General features: G+C 32.1%; 2 protein-coding genes and 2 pseudogenes across 2 annotated transcripts; all 4 read left to right on the top strand.

Moving 5' to 3' along the window:
• Window positions 1-3: 3 nt before the first annotated feature.
• On the top strand, window positions 4-1,972 carry LOC123225225 (annotated as a pseudogene).
• A 1,802-nt stretch (window positions 1,973-3,774) lies between these two features.
• Window positions 3,775-5,777, top strand: LOC123225226 (UDP-glycosyltransferase 88A1-like). Its single transcript, XM_044649135.1, has 2 exons — window positions 3,775-4,649; window positions 4,818-5,777. Exons 1-2 carry the CDS (start codon window positions 3,869-3,871, stop codon window positions 5,465-5,467), a joined length of 1,431 nt encoding a protein of 476 aa, XP_044505070.1. The 5' UTR covers window positions 3,775-3,868; the 3' UTR covers window positions 5,468-5,777.
• Window positions 5,778-15,225: 9,448 nt separating this feature from the next.
• LOC123225227 lies at window positions 15,226-17,318 on the top strand (annotated as a pseudogene).
• Window positions 17,319-22,378: 5,060 nt separating this feature from the next.
• LOC123225405 (UDP-glycosyltransferase 88A1-like) lies at window positions 22,379-24,354 on the top strand. Its single transcript, XM_044649345.1, has 2 exons — window positions 22,379-23,205; window positions 23,375-24,354. The coding sequence occupies exons 1-2, from the start codon at window positions 22,413-22,415 to the stop codon at window positions 24,022-24,024; spliced, it is 1,443 nt and encodes a 480-aa protein (XP_044505280.1). The 5' UTR covers window positions 22,379-22,412; the 3' UTR covers window positions 24,025-24,354.
• Window positions 24,355-24,557: the final 203 nt, after the last annotated feature.

The following is a 24,557-nucleotide window of genomic DNA, read 5'->3' as shown; positions in this document are numbered from 1 at the left end:
TTTATATTTTGAAAGCTCATTGATTATTCAACATAGAATAATTTCACCACATTCAAATATTTCTCGGGTGGGAACAAGTCATTTACCCAACATGATTAGTTCCATAATTTTTCAGAGTTAGGCCCACCAACTATACCTATCACTGGCAAATTTTCAATGTAAGCACCAGCTACAGCATTCAGTACACTTAGTCCACCGACAGTGAACGTCACCACACACGCGCCCACGCCCTTGGCACGTGCCCATCGGCAGCATACCCAGTAACCCAGCGTTGAGTTCGTTACAGCAGCCAATCAAATTCAACCCGGGCTCTGCTATACGATGATCCAAGAGGGTCTCTCTCAGAAAAAGGCATAACATATCCATGGAGGCCATAGTTATGTACCCATCACCAGCCATCGGTCACCTCATCTCCATGGTTGAGTTATCTAAGCTCATCTTCAACCATAAACCATCTCTTTCCATCCACATCGTCATCTTCGAACTGCCCTACAACGACGGCTCTACAGCCCCATATGTTAACGAAGTTTCAGCTTCTCTTCCTTCCATTATCTTCCACCACCTTCCCACCATTGCCCTCCCTCCATCGACTATCTCCTCCTCCTCCCACCGTGAAACCCTCGTCTTTGAAGTCCTTCACCTCAATAACCCTAATCTTCACCATACCCTCGTTTCCATTTCCACAAATCACACCATCTCTGCTTTTATCGCAGACTTCTTCTCCGCCTGTGCTTTGCCTATCACGCGTGAACTCAATATTCCTGCTTACGTCTTCTCCACTTCTGGTGCTAGCGTTATGTCTTCCTTCCTTTACTTTCCCACGATTCACAAAAGCACAACCAAAAACTTCAAAGATATCGATGCTATTCTTCATATCCCTGGAGTGCCGCCCGTTCCCTCCAAAGATATGCCTATGCCGTTACTTGAACGGGATGATAAGGCATACGGGTTCTTTCTGGATTGCTCGATTAATTGGTCAAGATCGGCAGCGGGAATAATTGTAAATACTTTTGAATATCTTGAGCAAAGAGCTATCAAAGCAATAAAAGAAGGAAGTTGTGTGTTGGATGGCCCTACGCCACCCATTTACTGCATCGGACCTTTAACCGCTGCAGATGATCGGAGAGGTGGCTCCGGTGGAGATGAAAATCATAAAAGGCCCGAGTGTTTGACGTGGCTCGACTCACAGCCAAGCAAAAGCGTAGTTTTTCTGTGCTTTGGTAGCTTAGGATTGTTCTCTGTGGAGCAGTTGAAGGAAATTTCCATTGGGTTGGAGAAAAGCCGGCGAAGGTTCTTATGGGTGGTGAAAAATCCACCTTCTGAGGGTGAGACGGTGGCCGTGAAGAAACAAACAGAGCCGGATTTGGAAGTGATTCTTCCTGAAGGGTTCCTGCAGCGAACCAGTGAGTCGTTCAAAAGTCGTGGGCACCACAGGTGGAGATACTGAGTCATGAATCGGTGGGTGGGTTTGTGACTCACTGCGGGTGGAACTCGGTGCTTGAAGCAGTGATGGCTGGTGTACCAATGGTGGCTTGGCCTCTGTATGCTGAGCAAAGAATGAATAGGATATTCATGGTGGAAGAAATGAAAATAGCTTTGCCGATGTTGGAGTCTGAAAACGGCTTTGTGAGTTCGGGTGAAGTGGAGAAGCGAGTCAGAGAGCTGATGGAGTCGGAGGAAGGTGAGTCGATAAGGAAACAAGCCACTGAAATGAAAAACGAGGCGAAAGCAGCTCTGAATGTGGGCGGATCCTCTTTAGTTGCCTTGTCCAAATTGGTTGAGACACGGAAATGAAGAGATTTCCAATGCATTCAAGAATTCATTTGGAATGGCAGCTTTGTTAGAATTCATTTGGATCTCAAACTCCAGTTAAGAATGTCGGCTCATTTCTGAATTAAAGTCCAAACTTATGTTAGAAAAAGTTTAGTTTAGTCGGTTTACAAATAAGATAAATAATTCGATTTAGTTTAAATTTGGTTTGAGATTCAATTTTAGTCATATAAAATAATTATCAAAACAAAATTGTTTGTTTTATTATTAGATTAAACAATATCATTTTGTCAATAAATCGTAAATTTTAATCACGTATTCAAATTACAAATCTAAATTATGAATTTGAATTGAACTTCAAATTGGTTTAATCTTAATATAGAGCTTTAATTCAGTAGATCAGTTCAAAATTGATTTATTTATTTATTAATTTTATTTATTTATTTTGATAATATTATTTACCTCATTAATATAATACACTAATTCAAATAAATTTAAATTAAGTCTTATGAATTTGATTCGAATTTGATATTATGAATTTAAAATTGTCTCATTTATTCATTATGTATCAACGTCCACCCCTCTGAATATATTGTTCTTCCATTAGGTAACTTTTCAATGACACAATGTACCAGCTCAAATTCGCTGAATCTATCTCTAAGTTTTACTTATAAAGTTGTAAGGATATAAATATTTTCCAATGAAATATGTGGATCCTCTTGTATGTTTTACTAAGCTTTAGGGATGTTCCATAGCTAATGTACACATCCAACTCAACACCGTCGTCACCGGCAAAGCCAACCCAGCGTCAACACCAGAAATACCACCACCGCCATATCAAAAGATAATGTAAGTACCCGCTCTTAAAGTAAAGCAGGAAGATTTTATGTTGAAACAAGCTTATGAATTTCTTGCGAAAGCTTCCCATCCTTCGTGTCAATTAGGCAAGCAAGAGAACAGTTAAAAAATCATAATCAGATGGGCGCATCCCAATGCAATTACCTGGCTTCAGTTTAAATATTGACTCCGTATGTATATATGCACACACAATTTTCGCTGAAAGAGCATTTTCATTCCAGGTTTACTGTATTTTTAAATTTTTATTAAAAAAATTTTAAAACCTTAAAAATTTATTTATTATTTAATTTTTATTAAAATTTTTTGTTTGATGTGAAGATAAAATTATTATTTTATCAAAAAAATTAAAAAATTAAAATTTCATCTTATTTTTCTATCATAATTTTAAAAATTTACAACTTTTCTTCTATCATACGTTTTAAAAAATTATAATTTTTTTTTATAGTTTATTTTTCTTTTATACCTTTTTCGACCACCAGAATTCCATAGACAGACTATCTTCTTTAGCCTAGTATCTCTCCCTCTCCGATTAGAATCCCCCCTAGGTTACCTTCATCATGTGTTGTCAACTCAAAAAATCGTGAGACGAAGATGCAACTAGAAGATGTCGATTCATGACCATGAAGATGCTGATTGTGAGAATCGATTTTGAAGAAGAACAACAAAGAGCCAAGTTGAGACGAGATGTTCGAGATGACAAACACTGCCTTCTTCTTGTGCCAATGATGCACGATGAATGAACCTTGGAGGGTTTCTAGTCAGATAGCGGGATTGTTGGGAGGGAGAGAGATTGGGCTTAAGAAGGTGGCTCGTTGGTTTGATTTTTATAGTCTAAAAATCTTTAAAAAGAAAGTCCTAAGAAAAAAATTAGAATTTTTCAAAATTATGTTAGGGAAAAAATACTAATTTTTAAAATTAAGATAAGGAAATAAAATAAATTTTTATTTTTTAATTTTTAATAAAATTATAATTTTATTTTTATAATTAAAAAAATTTAAAATATATCAAATATTTGATAAATATTTAAGTTTTTAAAATTGTATAAATAAAAGTCAAAGAAAATAGGCTAAACGGTGGGTGGGCACAATTTTGGCCCAAAATCAATAAATTACCATTATTGCTTGGCATGTACAAATCAATAGAATATCATCATTGCTTCGCCGAGCAAGAAACATTCAGTGGCCTTAAGAGGAGGAGAAATTTGATCAACTGTACCTGAAAAAATACGTCTCCAAGCCCCATGGACGCCATAGTCATGTACCCATTGCCGGTCATTGGTCACCTGAAATCCACGGTTGAGTTAGCTAAGCTCATCCTCAACAATCTACCTTCACTTTCCATTCACATCATTGTTTTTAAACCACCTTACGACGATGGCTTGAATGCCCCTTTTATTAACAAAGTTTCAGGTACTATTCCTTCTATAATCTTCCACTATCTCCCCACTATTACCCTCCCTGCATCATTTATCTCTTCCATTAGGACCCCTGAAACACTCACCTTTGAAGAAGTTCTCCTCCTTAATAATCCTAATCTTCACCAAGCCCTTGCTTCTATCTCCGAAAATTGCACCATCGTTGCCTTCATCGCTGATTTCTTCTGCTACGCTGCTCTCTCGGTTACCGCTAAATTCAATATCCCTACTTACGAATTCTTCACTTCTGGTGCTGCTTGTCTCTCCCTCATGCTTTACCTTCCCACAATTCACAAAAATACCACCAAAAGTCTTAAGGATATGGATATGGATACCCTTTTTGATAATATCCCTGGCATGCCACCCGTGCCTGTCAAAGACATGCCAAAGCTATTACATGAACGGGATAGTAAGATCTATCAGTACTTGTTAGATGCGTCAATTCAGTGCCCAAGATCAGCAGGAATTATAATCAACACTTTCGAGCCCCTTGAACCCAGAGCTGTCAAAGCCATGACAGACGGGATAGCTGCACCAGACGGCCCCCTTTTATCCCTTCCACCCCTCTACTGCATCGGACCATTGATTGTATCAGATAATCGGGGAGGTAATATAAAATAAAATATATTCATTACTATTTTATCTAATTCTAACTTGATATAACTCTGGTTCGTTAAATATTATTTAACCTATTTTCAACTTTAGAAATTAGAATATTATATATCATACCATAATAATATTTATTCAATTCACGATACAATTCATAATTCTTCAGGTAACATCGGTGGTGGTGGTGAACCAGAGTGTTTGGCGTGGCTCGACATGCAGCCGAGCCAAAGTGTTGTTTTTTTGTGCTTTGGTAGCTTAGGACGCTTCTCTGTAGAACAGTTGAAGGAGACTGCTGTTGGGTTGGAGAGAAGTGGAGAAAGGTTCTTATGGGTGGTGAAGAATCCTCTTTCTGAGGAAAAACCAGACACGGGTTTAAATTTGATACTGCCAGAAGGGTTCTTGGATCGAACCAAGGAAAGGGGATTCGTTCTCGAGTCTTGGGCTCCACAGGTGGAGATTCTGAATCATGATTCGGTGAGTGGGTTCGTAACTCACTGCGGGTGGAACTCGGTGCTTGAAGCAGTGTGTGCTGGTGTTCCAATGTTGGCATGGCCTCTCTATGCTGAGCAAAGATGCAACAGGATATTGCTAGTGGAGGAGATGAAAATCGCTTTGCCAATGGCGGAGTCTGAGGACGGGTTTGTGAGTTCAGCTGAGGTGGAGAAGCGAATCAGAGAGTTGATGAACTCGGAAGAAGGTAACTCAGTTAGGAAGCAAATTATGGCGATGAAAAATGAGGCAAAAAAAGCAGTAAGTGAGGGCGGGTCGTCTTCTGTTGTGCTATCCAAATTGGTTCAGTCATGGAAGTTAAACTGAGTTGTGTCTCCACTTGGTTCACAACTCGTATCGCAGTGCTGTGTTTACGCCGTCGTTTTACATTGATATGAATAAGTCCGATGATTAAGTAATTGAAAGCCCTAAAGCAGCCAGCTATACGGCATTGCTAATGCTCCACTCGAGCCGAATCGGATTCTACTCAGTTATTATTGACTCGACCTTGTGTTTGAATTGGAATTGTTTAAGTATTTAGTTTGAATAAGATGTTGCTTGATTTAGTGAATTTGTGAGTTCAGTGGATTGTAAAATATTATTAAATTTATGAAAATTTAAAATATTATATTTATACTCGTAAAAACTTAATTTAATATTATAAACTTTTATATGTTAGATAAAAATTTTAATACGGACCTTTCGATTTTCAAAATTTATATGTATAATTTAATATTAAATTTTAAATATGAGGATCGAACCTGCAACTCTTAAGTTAATCGAATTCAAGTTTGAGCCTTGCATCTACTCTATTGAATTGAACTTGAACCCAACAACATTTGGCTAGACTTGATTACAACTTTACTCATAACTGCAGTACAGAATTGAATACTTGTTCGAAGGATTCAAAGGCAATTTGGTAAGAAAGTTGTCTAGTCCATTGTAGTCGAATTGGGTATCATACTGTATATCAAAACTTAATATTTTGTATTATGTATTATATATTGTATCATATAATACATTTTTAAAAATAAAATAATAAAATAGTAAAAAGTTTAAATTATCATTTCATTATCTTGAAAAATATTATAAACATTCATTAAAATTATAAATTTTCTTAAATACATTTATATCATATTATCATTATTTTAAAAAATATATCAATCTATTTTAATAATATGTATTATATTATATATTATGTTTATTGTATCGTATTAATTTTTAATACAATATAAAATATATATTACTTTTCATATATATTATATTATAATATATATATATATATATATATATATATATATATATATATATATATATATATATATATATATATATATAAAATAGAATATTAATAATCTCATTTTTTTTTTTAAATAATTGAGAAGAGTTTCCTCTTTGTTGACTTTATTTAATTTAGGGTAATACTCAAGAAGGTAATGATTATAAGGACAACATTTAGCTTATGTAGTATTTTAGGGAAAAGGACTATGTCCCACCCAATTTTTAGCGTAATTTCAAACTCACATCCACGAGAGATGAAAAATCTAAACTTCCACTTATGACTAAACTATCATCCAAATTTTCAGTAAGGGATAGAGATAAAATCATTATTTTATCTATAAACTTTAAAACTATAAAATTTTACCATTTACCCCTTTCAGGTTTTAAAAACTAACACTTCAATCAATCCTCAAAGTTTGAAAAGTTTAAATTTCATCTCTAGGGTTTGCTTCATTCTCTGGCTACCACCGACGACCGACGCATTCTATCGATCTCTTATCTTCGACTATAAAGGATGACAAAGGATGACCCTTTATCACTCAGATATGAAAGAACAGATGAAGGATGACATTTTATCATTGCATATAGATGACGCGATGAGTGACGAAGGACGACGAAACGTCCTCCTTCGTCGTCTCGGTGGAGTAAAGAAGAGAAATCTCTTCGTCGCATCGTGTGACGAAGAGATCTCCGTCTGTGCGTCGCATTGTGCGACGAGGAGATGAAGATCTCTTCATCACACCATCGTCTTCACACCAGAAGAAGGAGGAGGCTGGAGACGACGCTAGAAGATGAAGTTGAAGAATAAGAGTGAAACTGCTATTTTTAAAAGATATAGGGGGCGGTTGAGTTTTAAAAAATGTGAAAACCCTAGGTTTGAGGGTGAAAATGTTACTTTTTAAAGTTTAAAAACTTTAAGTAAAAGTGAAATGTTAGTTTCTAAAACCTTGGGGGTGAGGAGTAATAAACTTTATAACTTTTTAATATAAATAGTAAAATAACTATTTTACCCCTCCCTTTAACAGAAAAAATTAATAAAAGTTTGGCTATAAGTGGGAATTAGAGTTTTCCATCTCTCATGGGTATAAGTTTGAGAATGGACTAAAAGTTGAGTGAGAAATAGTCCTTTTCCCAATATTTTATTATCAAAATTGGAAGATTATATTAAAGATAAATTATTTCTCAATATTTTTATATCTTAAATAAAAATTTTAATATACCCCTCAATTTTTAAAATTTGAATATACAATCCAATTTAAAATTTTGAATATACAAGTGATTGATAAATTTATTAGTACTAAGTTTTATTGTAATTTCTTGAGTTAAGTTCAAGTAAACAATTTCTTCCTCAAGTTTGAACTTGCAACTTTTGAGCTAATTAAATTCGAGTTCGACCCTTGTATCTACACGACCAAGCAAAACTTAAGCCTTACAATACTTGCTTAGACTCGATTGCATGTAACTTTACTCATTCCTGTAGTATGAGATTGAATATTTCATCAATGAATTCAAAGGGAGGCAATTTGGTGAGAAAGTTAATTAGTTCATTGCAGTCAAATTATGTGTGATATTGTTTGTCGAAACCTATGTTTTCATATCATAACACTCATGGTATTGTATAATACATTTAAAAAATTAATAATAATAAAATAATAAAAATTCTAATTATCATATTGAAAAATAATATAAATACCCATTAAAATTATAAAATTTCTTAAATATACTTTTATCACGTTTTCACTTTTTCAAAAGGTATATTTATCTGTATTAATAATATGTATTGTATTATATAATAATATTATCGTATTAATAATATTATTATATGATTAAATATTATTATATTTTTAATTTAAAATTATTTAATTAAATAATAATATATTATTTATATATTAAATTAAATATATTAGATCATTTATATCAAATATAATAAACTTTAAAATTATTAATTAATTTTATAATTATTAAATTAAAGAAATTAAAATTTTAATATATTATTTAAAAAATTTAAATTAATTAATACAACTGTCGTGGTAGTTAGACTAAATCTGAATTAGATACGACAGGTGAGGTGTTAAATCTCTATATTAATTACACGGTTTTCTATTATTGGAAAGCATTTCAATGAGTACAGTCCTTGAAGGTTGTGCCTCAGAGTGAGAATTTTGAGAGGATTCAGATTTTTTTTTTTTTTAAATTTCATTCATTAAGAAAGAATATTAATATTATAGTTCTCAGTTGAGGTTGGTGATGTTACAAGGGTTGACACTGGGAAGAGGTGGGCTGAATTTCTTATTCAGTATCCCCATCTCTATTATGTGAATGATTGAAGGTTTCTCTTTCACGAAAAACACGTTTTCTTAATCTTTTATAAAAAAATCTTTTTTTTAAAAAAATAATTAGATATAGTATAAATATATTAAATAATAAAATTAATTAAAATTAATAAAATAATTTTAAATATATTAATTATCTTAATATGTAAAATAAAAACATAAATAAAATTTAAAAAATATAATAATATAATACTATAAAGATATATTAGTATTTAAAATAAATACATTAATAAGCGACGGGGATGGAGATAGAGATGAGGGCAAGACGGGGAGGAGATAAATTTATTTATGTCTTTGTTTACAGAGATATTTTTCATCCTTATCCTCATTTCCTTTTTATTTCTATTGGAGAATTTCCTCCTTGTTAAGGTTGAAGATCCAAAATTTGGATCGAGATTATCATCTCTAGAATTTACTTGCATTTAAAATTAAAAAAACTACTTGGAATACCTTTGATTTTAGTTTTGATTTGAATGAAAAATGAAATGGTTTGAGTTCGATGAACTTAGGTTAGAGATAACTCAAATTCAATTTAATTCGTAAGTTTGAAGTTTAAAGTTCAATTCAAATTCATAGCTCAAACTTATGACTTGAATTCGTGATTTATTGACAAAATAATGTTGTTTTACTATATGTTAAATTAATGACATTATTTTACCAAACAAGGAATAAAACAACATCGTTCTGATAATTGTTTGACATGACTCAAATCGAGTCATAAACCAAACTCAAATTAATTTGATCCATCTGTTTGGCTCGCGAGCCAAATCGAATTAAACTCTTTCTGATTAAAATTTGATTTAATTTAAAAAACAAGTCAATCTGTCCAATTTAAACTTGATTTAAATGAATTCAAGTAAAACTAAATTGAATTTGGGCTAGTTCAAACTGTAACTAACTACGACTAATTATTAATGGTTTTACATTTGAGAAGTAATATGATTTTAGAATTATTAATCATAATTAATATAATAATCAAAACAAGTACATTACTCAAAATTATGAACCTTGAAATGCTTAAAAATATTCTTAAGAAAAGAAAGCAATTCGTGCAAGCTTAGATATATCCCTTAAACTAATCTAACAAATCTTGATTAATTGAAAACCTAAACTTTGATACAAGCCTTGTCAATTTGCACACACTTTCTTAATCTTGTTCATGTTGTTGACGTCTCCACATTTTTGCATATCTTGAAATAGGATTAGATTTGAATTGATTTAACGTAAATTCAATAATGAACTCAGCTCAAATGATTTTGAAATAAACTTCATTTAGGTGAACTCAAATATAATAGTTTAATATTATAGAGAGTTCGAGTTTAAGAGGCGTTTGGTGTAACAAACTTATGACTTTGAAAAAAGTTTTATTTAAATAAATTAAGATGATGTCATTTCAATTAATACATATAAAAATAATATCTTTTTTATTTTTTTTATTCAAATATAATATTGAGCTAAATTCAAGTTGAACTCAACTTGCCATTATAGAGCTGAACGAGAATTAGAATTTTAAATAAAGAAGTTTATTATTGATCAAATAATAGTTTTTAATTGAGATATTACAGTAAGATGATTCATATTAATGAAAGAGTAATGTTATACATATCTACTTACGAGTATATATATATATGTGTATATATATATATATATATATATATATAATGTATTATTATATGATTAAATATTATTTTATATTTAATTTAAAATTATTTAATTATTTAATATAATATATTAAATATATATTTATGAATTTATTAAAAATTGATAAATATAATCGTATAATCGATAAAATCCATATAAATTCTATTTTAATACTAAAGGTAAGTAGATTCTGGTCGAGCCGATTTTGGCGTGCGTTTTTCAAGGTGCATTAAGAAGCCCCCCGGTACTTGGTTTTCATGTAAGACGTGAGAAGGAATTCTTTCCTTCTATATGAGTCTAACTGGTACCACCCACGCCTTTCAATGACACAATATATTAATTGAAGATGGGCAGGACAGCAGAATTTGATAGTGTTACGAGAAAAACCATTAAACCTCTTCCCCAACGCCCAACGAATCTGAAATAAATTTTGGCCAAAAGACTTGGTACTAATCTTGAATTCATTAATTCTAATTTTTAAAAATTTCAATTTTTGTCCATTAATAAAATTTTTGCTAAAAAGCTTATTTAATGTTAAAAAAATTATCATTTAATAAAAAATTTAAAAAACTAAAATTTTATTATATTTTTTTCTTTAGTTTAAAAATATAACAATTTTCTTTTACTTAAAGTTTAAAAAGTGATAATTTTATCTAGAGGTTTAGAACCATCACTAGAGATGACGAAGTTTGCCATCTCTGAGTACGTTAGCCTCTCTCCCAACTTATCTCCTCACACCAATTTGTTTCCATCTATCGAAGACAGTGATTTCTTCTGATAAAGAAGTTCGTCCTAGACGAAGACTATCTTTATTTGAAATGAAGATAATTTCGTCTTCATTAAAAATAATTGTCTTAATCGATGGGTAGGAAAAAGTTGGTAGAGAGAGGTAACCTTGGTGGGTTCATCGTTTCCAGCGATGGTTTCAAAACCCTAAGAGTGAAATTGTTTCTTTTCAAATTTTGGATGAGAAAAAATTTTTAGATTTTCAGACTGAAAGAGGGGGGGAATATGATAAAACTTTAGTTTTTAAATTTTTTGCTGTTAAATGATAGTTTTACTCTTAATTTTAATTGAGAATTTTAACATAATTTTACTTATGGGTGAAACTTTGAGTTTTTGAAAGTTGGAGGATAGAAGTTGGGCATTAAACCTAACCTTGGGTGGGAACAAGTCTTTTGGCCATAAATTTAAGATGCCAATGAGCCGTGCCAGGTTGGCTCCAGATGGCTCACCATTTCTAATTGTGGGTTGTGCCCCAAAAGGGTGTTTAAACTATGTCGCGGGTTAAAGCAAGGAAATGAAAAAATGAATCAAGTGATACCATACAAATAAATAAAAAAAGAAAATGATTCAATTCATAGTTATCAATATTTTCTGATATCTAATGTATATTTTATGATACAAATGAAAAATAATACGTATTATAAGATATACCAAATTAATATGATATAGTGAATGTATCATACGATATAAGATAAGACGTATTATACGATATAATACATATTATCGATACGATTAATACATATTTTTAAAGAAAATAATAATGTGTAGAGCTATATATAAAAAATTTTAAAATTTTTTAGGTGTTTATGGTATTTTTTTAAAATAATGATATGCTAATTTTATTATTTATTCTTTAAAATGTGTATCATATAATATGACATAATATATAATATAAAAAATTAGGTTTTGATATATAATATGATATACGATTCAATTACCCCAATTCAAATGCTTTAGAAATCTCCACCTAAGACTACAAACTCAAACTCTCAAAGAAAGCAAACGAGAAAACGAGCTAAAATACTCAACTTTTTTTCACACAAGCTGGTGCATGGAAGTACGATGAACACATTCTGGACCTGCGCTTGAGTCTAAAGACACAGTTCAACCTTAATATGTTAACACAGCATTAGATTTCCTAGGGCTGGATTCGAGCCGAGCCGAGCTCGGCTCGGCTTTTTAAGGGTCGGCTCGAGTTCGGCTCGAGCTCGACTCGAGCCGAATTCGGCTCGGCTCGTTTTCGGTTCGGTTCGATAACGGCTCGTTTCGGCTCGTTTATTATATCAAAACGACACCGTTTTGTATATATATATGGATCAAAACGACGCCGTTTTGTATAAAAAAATTTTTTAAAAAATATACCGAGTCAACCCGAGCCAGCTCGGGCTCGGCTCGAGCTCGATCGAACTGAGCTGAGCCCGGCTCGTTTCGGACTCGAACCGAGCCGAGCCGAGCTCGAGCTCGTGCTAGCTCGGCTCAAATCCAGCCCTAAGATTTCCCTTCCCAGGATTCATTAGTGCCTTCAAATATGTAGCAAAAGGAATCGTATTTAATACCGCAAATATCATTTGCCTAAGGGCTAAATTTGCAAGTAATCGTGGATTCAATCATTACATCCTGGAATTTATTTGTTCGACGAAATTGAGTAGAGTTTCGGTCATAAAAACAAAAATTGCAAGTGTGTCAAAACCAACTCAAGTAGAAGCCATGGCAGCACTCATTTGAAAATTTACAACCAAAGCTTCAATATCAAACTAGGGGGCCTCCAAGACTATTAATTTGTTAATGCAATCCATTAACATACGTACACTGGTGGATTCTTCATTGCCAGAGAACACATTACGAAATATTGTAGGACACTTTCCTGTCCGGACGAGCGAGAAGAAGTTAGAATTGCAATTGGTTTGTGAATTAAGAGAGGTAAGGAAGAATTTAGAAGAAAGGGTTCACAAAATAATTTTAAAGAGGAAGAGTTTTGACATTGGTGATTTATTTAACGTATTTAGGGTTAGATTCAAACTAACTGAGCTTGAACTCAAACTCGACCTCAGTTCAAAATAACCCTAGCTTGACTCATTTCAAAAAAGTCAAATTCGAGTTCAGTTTAAGTTTGAGTTTGTCATGAGCTTTGAGCTCAATTCGTTAATAAAACAACTTACCTCTAAAGCTTGAGCTAAAAAATATTAAATTTTCAGGTTCAAGTTCAAGCTCGCTTAAGCTGAACTCGATTCTTACAATAAATCCCTCAAATGTTGTTCCATAAAAAATTTTAATAAATTATTTGGATCCTCCAACATAATTCATTGTGTTGTCGTTACCTTGAATTCATTTTCTTTGGTAACGAACTGATGCATAACCATCTATTTTAATTATCAATCCTGCAATGACAAGTTTTTGAAAATAATTATTCATTTATAATAAAAAATCTATAATAACTATGTAAAACAGTCTTATAATTATTAATTTCAAAAAACCCCTCCAATTTTTTAATATTTCATTTAACCTCCTATAATTATTTAACAATTTATGTAACATCCTCGTATGTTATCTTGTATCAGAATGCATCTATATATTCTTAACATTCCATTTAAAACGTTTTTACAATGTTTAATATCAAAATACCCCATATATTTTTTTAATATTTCATTTAACCCTTTATAATTATCTAATATTTTATTTAATACCCAAATAATATCTTGTATCAAAATGTATCTATCTATTCTTAATATTTCATTAAAAACGTTTTTACAATGTTTAATATAAAAATAACTTATATATTTTTCTAATATTTTATTTAACCCTTATAATTATCTAACAATTTGTTTACCTTGTATTAAAATATATATATCTATTCTTAACATTTCATTTAAAACGTTCTTATAATATTTAATATCAAAATACCACCCATATTTTTTAACATTTTATTTAGCCCCTCATACTTATCTAATATTTCATTTAATACCTTCGTATGTTTTTTATTAATCAAAATACATCTATTTATTTTTAACATGTTAATTAAATCCTTCATATATTATGTAATATCAAAATACCCCTATATTTTTCTTAACATTTCATTTAACCCCCTATAATTATCTAACATTTCATTTAACACCATTTTATGTTGTCTTGTATCAAAATACATCTATCTATTTTCAACCTATTATTTACATCTTTCATGTATTATGTAATATCAAAATACCTCATATATTTTTTTAATATTTATTTTACCCTATATAATTACCTAACATTGCATTTAACACCTTTACATGTTGTCTCATATCAAAATACATCTATCTATTTTAAAATTTCACTTATAATACTTTTACAATGTTTAATATCAAAATGCCCCTCATATTTTTATAACATTTTATTTGACCCCTCATAATTATCTAACATTTCATTTAACACCTTTATATGTTGTCTTGTATCAAAATATAGCTATCTATTCTTAATATGTTATTTAAATCTTTTATGTATTGTATATTATCAAAATAACCCCCCATATTTCTCTAACATAACATTTAACCCTTATATTATTATCTAATATTCAAGTATCCCATTTACATGATATATAAACTATATTTAATAAATAAAATTAAGTTTTTAGGTTAAGATTCGTATAAATACTTTTTTATGAATAGTTTTTTTGATTTGAATTAAAAAATACGAATTTCTTCTATCTAAACAAATCTTTACTAATTGATATTGAGTAAAAATGAGAATAAAAATGAGTGTTTGAGTGATATAAGAAATGTGTGTAATAAAAGTGAGTGAGAGAATTTATATAATATAGTAAAGGATAATTTTGATATTTAAAAAAAAATAAGATATTTTTATTTAAGGATAGAAAAATTAGATACTTTTACTTAAAAATAAGAAAATTAGATATTCTTACCTAATAAAAAGGTAAAAAGCGCATTTAATATAATTTCCCTATTAATATTCTACAATATCATTATTGCTTGGCTGAACAGGCATGTACAATCAATATAACATCATCATTGCTTCGCAAGACGAATTTAGTGGCCTTAAAAGGAGGAGAAGCTTGATCAACTGTACCTGAAAAAATACGGCTTCAAGCCCCATGGACGCCATAGTCATGTACCCATTGCCGGTCATTGGTCACCTGAAATCCACGGTTGAGTTAGCTAAGCTCATCCTCAACAATCTGCCTTCACTTTCCATTCACATCATTGTTTTTAAACCACCTTACGACGATGGCTTGAATGCCCCTTTTATTAACAAAGTTTCAGGTACTATTCCTTCTATAATCTTCCACCATCTCCCCACTATTACCCTCCCTGCATCATTTCTCTCTTCCATTAGGACCCCTGAAACACTCACCTTTGAAGTTCTCCTCCTTAATAATCCTAATCTTCACCAAGCCCTTGTTTCTATCTCCGAAAATTGCACCATCGTTGCCTTCATCGCTGACTTCTTCTGCTACCCTGCTCTCTCAGTTACCGCTAAACTCAATATCCCTACTTACGAATTCTTCACTTCTGGTGCTGCTTGTCTCTCCCTCATGCTTTACCTTCCCACAATTCACAAAAATACCACCAAAAGTCTGAAGGACGTGGATATGGATACCCTTTTTGATAATATCCCTGGTATGCCACCCGTGCCTGCCAAAGACATGCCAAAGCTATTACAAGAACGGGATAGTAAGATCTATCAGTACTTGTTAGATGCGTCAATTCAGTGCCCAAGATCAGCAGGAATTATAACAAACACTTTCGAGTCCCTTGAACCCAGAGCTGTCAAAGCAATGACAGACGGGATAGCTGCACCGGACAGCCCCCTTCCATCCCTTCCACCCCTCTACTGCATCGGGCCGTTGATTGCATTGGATAACCGGGGAGGTAATATTAAATAAAATATATTTAATCTGATTCTAATGTGAGATGACTGTAATTCGTTGAACATTATTTAACCTATTTTCAATTTTAAAAATTAGAATATTTTATATTGTGAATTGAATAATATTTATTCAGTTTACGGCACAATTCACGATACAATTCATAATTCTTCAGGTAACATCGGTGGTGGTGGTGAACCAGAGTGTTTGGCGTGGCTCGACATGCAGCCGAGCCAAAGTGTTGTTTTTTTGTGCTTTGGTAGCTTAGGACGTTTCTCTGTAGAACAGTTGAAGGAGATTGCTGTTGGGTTGGAGAGAAGTGGCCAAAGGTTCTTATGGGTGGTGAAGAATCCTCTTTCTGAGGAAAAACCAGACACGGGTTTAAATTTGATACTGCCAGAGGGTTCTTGGATCGAACCAAGGAAAGGGGATTTGTTCTCGAGTCTTGGGCTCCGCAGGTGGAGATTCTGAATCATGATTCGGTGAGTGGGTTCGTAACTCACTGCGGGTGGAACTCGGTGCTTGAAGCAGTGTGTGCTGGTGTTCCAATGTTGGCATGGCCTCTCTATGCTGAGCAAAGATGCAACAGGATATTACTGGTGGAGGAGATGAAAATCGCTTTGCCAATGGTGGAGTCTGAGGACGGGTTTGTGAGTTCAGCTGAGGTGGAGAAGCGAATCAGAGAGTTGATGAACTCGGAAGAAGAAAACTCAGTTAGGAAACAAATTATGGCGATGAAAAATGAGGCAAAAAAAGCAGTAAGTGAGGGCGGGTCGTCTTCTGTTGTGCTATCCAAATTGGTTCAGTCATGGAAGTTAAACTGAGTTGTGTCTCCACTTGGTTTACAACTCGTATCGCAGTGCCGTGTTTACGCCATCGTTTTATATTGATATGAATAAGTCCGATGATTAAGTAATTGAAAGCACTAATGGAGCCAGCAATACCTAATTGCTAATGCTCCGCTCAAGCCCAATCGGATTCTACTCAGTCATCATTGACTCAACCTTATGTTTGAATTGGAATAGTTTATTATTTATTTGAGTTCGGATAGGATGTTACTCGATTTAGTGAATTCGCTAGTTGGGTCAGTTTTAAAATTTCATTAAATTTATGAAAATTTAAAAAATTATATTGCACCCTTTAAAATTTAATTTAATCTTATAAACTTTTATATCTTAGATAGAAATTTTAATATGGACCCTACAACTTTCAAAATTTACATGTACAATCCAATGTTGAATTTTAAATATGAGGATCGTACTTTCAACTCTTAAGTTAATCGAATTTGACTTTGAGCCTTGCATCTATACTATTGAATGGAGCTTGAGCCCAATAACATTTGGCTAGAGTCGATTACAACCTTACTCATAACTGTAGTACAAGATCAAATACTTGGTCGAGAGATTCAAAAGAAGACAATTTGGTAAGAAAGTTGTATAGTTCATAATAATCGAATCATGTATCATATCGTGTGTCAAAATTTAGTATTTTGTGTTATGTATCACTTATTATATTATATAATGTATCTTTTAAAAAAAATAGTAAAAAAATTCTAATTATCATATTTTTATCTTGAAAAATATTATAAACACCCGTTAAAATTATAAAATTTCTTAAATACATTTATATCACGTTATAACTTTTTAAAAAGATATATCAATCTATATTAATAATATGTATCATATTATATGATAGGTCTATATATTATTTTTCATATATATTATATTATAATATATTGTATATAATAAAATATTAATAATCTTGTTTTTTTTTTTTAATAATTGAGATGAGCTTCCTCTTTTGTTGACTTTATTTAATTTAGGGTAATACTCAAGAAGATAATGACTATAAGGATGTATTTGGTTTATATAATATTTTATTATCAAAATTAGAAGATTATATTAAAGATAGAGTACTTAAAAATTTTGGTTAGATTATTCTTATGTTTGATAAAATTTGATACATATAAATAATTATTGTGTTTGGTTAGAAATAGTAAAATAATATTAGTATATTATTTTACTTAAATATCCTTGGGTATAATTATTATAAAATATTTTTATATATTAATTAAAAATAAGATTATTTTTGATATAAAAATTAATAAATAATAATATAATTATAATAAAATCAAAATTATTTCGGTAATATTTTAATATGGTAGAGTTGATAATAAGATTATTTTTTATATTACTTGTCACAATATCATTAATAATAGAAGATTATTGAATTTTTTTTATTATTGACACATTAAATAAGATAATACTAGTAATATAAGATAAATTATTAGAATAATCGTTAATTACTATTAAGTGAATGCCCCCTAACAGGAAACAAACCAAGTCTATGAAAAGTAAAGCATAAACATCATTGAGTGAGGGTGGGTAGGTTAGATTCGATCTAAGCAACTCGAGTTTAAATTTGAATTTAAATCACATAAGTTGAGTTTAAGTTAAAGATTGCATTTGTTTCCATAAACAAACTGATTCAAACATTCATGCACATAACATTGATCTCGACTCTAGCTCAAATGAACCATTTCATTATTAGAGTTATCGTATTATATTTTTTTTAAATCCTAACAATGTGCATACATTTTGTATTAATTGACGTCATAATCACTAAACTTATAAAAAATTTAAAATTTCTCAAACACCCCTATTACATCATCATTTTTTCTAAAAAGTGTATTGATCTGTATTGATAATATGTTTTGTATTATATGATATATCTATTATATTATATTAATTATGATACATTTCATGATAAGTATCGTTTTCTATCTGTATCATATTGTATCATATGATATTGATAATTATAAATGTAATATTATGTTTGAGCTGTTATTTTACATTTACTGTTAAGAATAACTTCGAGGTTTAAGTAATTGAAAACATGAAAGGAGCCAGCCATACTAAGGCCCCACTTATCTCTAATCGAACTCTACTAAGGTATTATTGAATTGAATTTGTGTTTGAGTTTGAATAGTTCAAATATTTATTTGAGTTAAGTTCGAAACTCAATTTAGTGAGCTCGAGTTCAATGAATTGTAAAATACCATTGAATATCTAAAATTTAAAGTTCTTACACCTCCTAAAATTTACATTTACCTTCCAAAATTTTTAATCTTAAATGAAACTTTTAATATACCCCTCAATTTTTAAAATTTTTAAAATTTGCATATATAATCTAATGTATAATTTTGAATATATGAGTGATTGATAAATATATTAGTGAATAGTTGTATTGTAATTTCTTGAGTTAAGCTTAAGTAATCAATTTCTACGGCAAGTTCAAGCTTGCAACTCTTGAGCTAATTGAATTCGAGTTCAACACTTGTATTTTAGAGTTTGATTTTTGGTGTGAAGATACTTGTTATCACTTGTGCTCAAAACCGGACATTTTTTATGTTTCAATGTCAAACTTTTTCTTTTTAATCTCCCTACTCTTTGTTGATTTATCTATAAACTCGCCCATGAAGGGGAAGAAAACTTGAAGAAATAGGTATAGGGATGGATTCTATTTAGCTTGAGTACAAACAAGATTTAGGTTGGGTATAACAAAGTCTAGTTATCATGTCAAAAATTTGATGAGTTTTGCATGTAATGGCTCGAATAAGTTGATTGGGGGTTAGAGTTTTAGTTTGATAAATTGGTTTGAGATTAGTTTATTTGTTTGTTTATTTGAAGATAACAATATTCATGACTTTGATGGCTTTTTAGTAATACTATACATTAGTTCAAATAAATTTGAACTGAGCAATCTGAATTTAATCTGAGAGTCGTTCTATAGTGAGATTAAATCAGACTGAATTCATCCAAGACATGGCATTTGAGAGACAATATTTTGATGATGCATGGCATCCAAGACATAGCAATTTTTAGGGTTTAGGGTTTACTAATTGAGAATGATTTATATTTTGAAAGCTCATTGATTATTTAACATAATAATTGGGAACTCGGTGCTTGAAGCAGTGATGGCTGGTGTACCAATGGTGGCTTGGCCTCTGTATGCTGAGCAAAGATTGAATAGGATATTCATGGTGGAAGAAATGAAAATAGCTTTGCCAATGTTGGAGTCTGAAAAAGGCTTTGTGAGTTCGGGTGAAGTGGAGAAGCGAGTCAGAGAGCTGATGGAGTCGGAGGAAGGTGAGTCGATAAGGAAACAAGCCATTGAAATGAAAAACGAGGCGAAAGCAGCTCTGAATGTAGGCGGATCCTCTTTAGTTGCCTTGTCCAAATTGGTTGAGACATGGAAATGAAGAGATTTCCAATGCATTCAAGAATTCATTTGGATCTCAAACTCAAGTTAAGAATGTCGGCTCATTTCTGAATTAAAGTCCAACTTATGTAAGAAAAAGTTTAGTTTAGTTGATTTATAAATTAAATAAATAATTCAATTTAGTTTAAATTTAGTTTGAGATTTAATTTGAGTCATACAAAACAATTGTCTCAAAATGAAATCGCTTGCTTTATTATTTGATTAAACATTATTATTTTATCAATGAATAATAAATTTGAATAACGTATTTAAATTACAAATTTAAATTATAAATTTGAGCTAAACTTAAAATTGATTCATTTGTTTATTCTGTATCAATGTTCACCTCTTTTAATATATTGTTCCTCTATTAGGTAACTTTTCGATGACACAATGTACCAGCTCAAATTCATGATTTTACAATCATGATTTCAAATTGATTAAAAGAAGAGTAATATATTGTTTTAAATTTAATTAGGAAAAACAATTATTTACTATTCAAATTATGTCGGGACAATAAGTTTTTACTTGAAAGTTAAACAATGGCATATTCCCATTTTCAGTCCATTTTTCTGTAAAAAAAAAAAAAATCAACTTTTCAGTCAATTTTGCGGTATTAAAATGATTTTAATTATTTAATTTTAAATATGAATTATAAGTAAAAAAAAAAAAAAAAAATTGATCCGTCCAATTCTTCTTCTTTTTTTTTTTTTAACCTTTCTCCGGCTTCTTCTTCCTTTGCACTGATCCAACTCAACAGCGTCAGCACCACCAGAGCCAACCCAGCTTCAACACCAGAAATACCACCACCGCCATAACAAAAGATAATGTAATTGCCTCTTCATAAAGTAAAGCGGGAAGATTTTCTGTTGAAACAAGGTTATGAATTTCTTGTGAAATCTTCTCATCCTACGTATTAATTAGACCATGTTTCTGTTTGCAAGCGAGAGAACAATTAAAACATCATTTTCGGCCCAAAAACTTAAATATTGACTTTTTTATATATACATGCATGCGCACGCAAAACCATTGCCAAAAAACTTATTTCCACCCAAGGTTTTATACATTTCCAAATTTTTACAATAAAGTTTAAAAAACTTAAATATCTACCTATTATTTAATTTTTATTAAAATTTTATATTTGTTGTAAGAATAAAATTATTATTTTATTAAAAATTAAAAAAATAAAATTTATCTCATTTTCTCATCTTAGTTTTAAAAATTCATAATTTTCCTTTAATCTAAGTCCTAAAAAGTCATAATATTTTCTTAGGGTTTATTTTTCTTTCTTACCTTTTCTAGCCACCAAAATTCAGTCGACAGATAGCCTTCTTCAGCCTAATATCTCTGCCTCTTGGCGCTCTCTCTCTTCAATGAGAATCCCTCTTGGGTTCATCATGTGTCGTTAACTCCAAAAATCGTGTGACAAGAATGCAACTAGGAAGATGTTGATTTGTGCCGATTTGTGACGAAGAAGATGTCGATTCGTGAGACAACGAAGATGTTGATCGTGGGAGCCGGTTTTGAAGAAGAATGACGAAGAGCCAAGTCAAGACTAGATGTTTGAGATGGGAAAGGCCACCTTCTTCTGAATCCAATGATGCATGATAAATGTAGCCTTGGGGGGTTTCTGGTTGGAGAGAGGGACCATTGGGTGGGGCAGAGAGCCTGGGCTAATGAAGTTAGCCCATCAATCGGATTTTGATGGCTACAAAATATAAGAAAGAAAAAAAAATCTTAAAAGAGAAATCCTAATTTTTTAAAATTTAGGTTATGAGAAAAATTATGAGTTTTTAAAACTAAGGTGAGAAAATATGATAAATTTTTATTTTTTTATTTTTTTGGTAAAATAACAATTATATATTTATAATTATTAAAAAATTTTAATGAAAGTTTACTAATAAGTTAATATTTAAGTTTTAAAAAATTGATGTAGACAAAAATTGACAAATGCCGTAAACCCTGGGTCGGATTAAGACTTTTGAACCAACCAAAATCAATAGCATACCATTATTGCTGGTCCAATCAATTGAATATCATTATTGCTTCGTCAAACAAGACGCATTTGGTGGCCTTAAGAGGAGGTGAAAATTGATCAACTGTACCTGAGAAAATGTCTCCGAGCCCCATGGACGCCATAGTCATGTACCCATTGCCGGTCATTGGTCACCTGAAATCCACGGTTGAGTTAGCTAAGCTCATCCTCAACAATCTACCTTCACTTTCCATTCACATCATTGTTTTTAAACCACCTTGCGACGATGGCTTGAATGCTTCTTTTATTAACAAAGTTTCAGGTACTATGCCTTCTATAATCTTCCACTATCTCCCCACTATTAGCCTCCCTGCATCATTTATCTCTTCCATTAGGACCCCTGAAACACTCACCTTTGAAGTTCTCCTCCTTAATAATCCTAATCTTAACCAAGCCCTTGGTTCTATCTCCGAAAATTGCACCATCGTTGCTTTCATCGCTGACTTCCTCTGCTACGCTGCTCTCTCAGTTACCGCTAAACTCAATATCCCTACTTACGAATTCTACACTTCTGGTGCTGCTTGTCTCTCCCTCATGCTTTACCTTCCCACAATTCACAAAAATACCACCAAAAGTCTGAAGGACATGGATATGGATACCCTTTTTGATAATATCCCTGGTATGCCACCCGTGCCTGCCAAAGACATGCCAAAGCTATTACAAGAACGGGATAGTAAGATCTATCAGTACTTTTTAGATGCGTCAATTCAGTGCCCAAGATCAGCAGGAATTATAATAAACACTTTCGAGTCCCTTGAACCCAGAGCTGTCAAAACAATGACAGACGGGATGGCTGCACCGGACAGCCCCCTTCCATCCCTTCCACCCCTCTACTGCATCGGACCGTTGATTGCATTGGATAACCGGGGAGGTAGTATTAAATAAAATATATTTATTACTATTTAATCTGATTCTAATGTGAGATGATTGTAATTCGTTGAATATTATTTAACCTATTTTCAATTTTAAAAATTAGAATATTATATATTGTGAATTGAATAATATTAATTCAGTTTACAGCACAATTTATAATTCTCCAGATAACATCGGTGGTGGCGGTGAACCGGAGTGTTTGGCGTGGCTCGACATGCAGCCGAGCCAAAGTGTTGTTTTTTTGTGCTTTGGTAGCTTAGGACGTTTCTCTGTAGAACAGTTGAAGGAGATTGCTGTTGGGTTGGAGAGAAGTAGGAAAAGGTTCTTATGGGTGGTGAAGAATCCTCTTTCTGAGGAAAAACCAGACACTGGTTTAAATTTGATACTGCCAGAAGGGTTCTTGGATCGAACCAAGGAAAGGGGATTTGTTCTCGAGTCTTGGGCTCCGCAGGTGGAGATTCTGAATCATGATTCGGTGAGTGGGTTCGTAACTCACTGCGGGTGGAACTCGGTGCTTGAAGCAGTGTGTGCTGGTGTTCCAATGTTGGCATGGCCTCTCTATGCTGAGCAAAGATGCAACAGGATATTGCTAGTGGAGGAGATGAATATCGCTTTGCCAATGGCGGAGTCTGAGGACGGGTTTGTGAGTTCAGCTGAGGTGGAGAAGCGAATCAGAGAGTTGATGAACTCGGAAGAAGGTAACTCAGTTAGGAAACAAATCATGGCGATGAAAAATGAGGCAAAAAAAGCAGTAAGTGAGGGCGGGTCGTCTTCTGTTGTGCTATCCAAATTGGTTCAGTCATGGAAGTTAAACTGAGTTGAGTCTCAACTTGGTTCACAACTGGTACCGCAGTGCTGTGTTTACGCCGTCGTTTTACATTGATATGAATAGTCCGATGATTAAGTTATTGGAAGCACTAAGGAGCCAGCTATACGGAATTACTAATGCTCCACTCGAGCCGAATCGGATTCTACTCAGTTATTATTGACTCGACCTTGTGTTTGAATTGGAATGGCTTAAGTTTTTATTTGAATTGAGTTCCAATAGGATGTTGCTTGATTTAGTGAATTTGCGAGTTCAGTGGATTGTAAAATATCTTAAATTTATAAAAATTTAAAATATTATACTTATACCCCAAAAACTTAATTTATATGGACCCTTAGACTTTCAAAATTTACATATACAATCAAATATTAAATTTTAAATACATGGATTGAACCGGCAACTCTTAAGTTAATCGAATTTGAGTTTGAGTCTTGCATCTGCTCTATTGAATTGAACTTGAGCCCAACAACATTTGGCTAGACTCGTTACAACCTTACTCATAACTGTAGTGCAAAATTGAATAC

The sequence above is a fragment of the Mangifera indica genome, chromosome 9 (assembly GCF_011075055.1).
Source record: "Mangifera indica cultivar Alphonso chromosome 9, CATAS_Mindica_2.1, whole genome shotgun sequence".
NCBI lineage: Eukaryota > Viridiplantae > Streptophyta > Magnoliopsida > Sapindales > Anacardiaceae > Mangifera > Mangifera indica.
This window is presented reverse-complemented; position numbering and strand designations above follow the sequence as displayed.

What these genes read in the sequence shown, in the direction of transcription:
- LOC123225405 (XM_044649345.1), top strand. Translation starts at nt 22,413, where the DNA reads ATGTCTCCGAGCCCCATGGACGCCATAGTCATGTACCCATTGCCGGTC. An exon ending in TGCATTGGATAACCGGGGAG is followed by an intron (nt 23,206 to 23,374) that starts GTAGTATTAAAT and finishes ATAATTCTCCAG; the next exon opens with ATAACATCGGTGGTGGCGGT.
- LOC123225226 (XM_044649135.1), top strand. Translation starts at nt 3,869, where the DNA reads ATGGACGCCATAGTCATGTACCCATTGCCGGTCATTGGTCACCTGAAA. An exon ending in TGTATCAGATAATCGGGGAG is followed by an intron (nt 4,650 to 4,817) that starts GTAATATAAAAT and finishes ATAATTCTTCAG; the next exon opens with GTAACATCGGTGGTGGTGGT.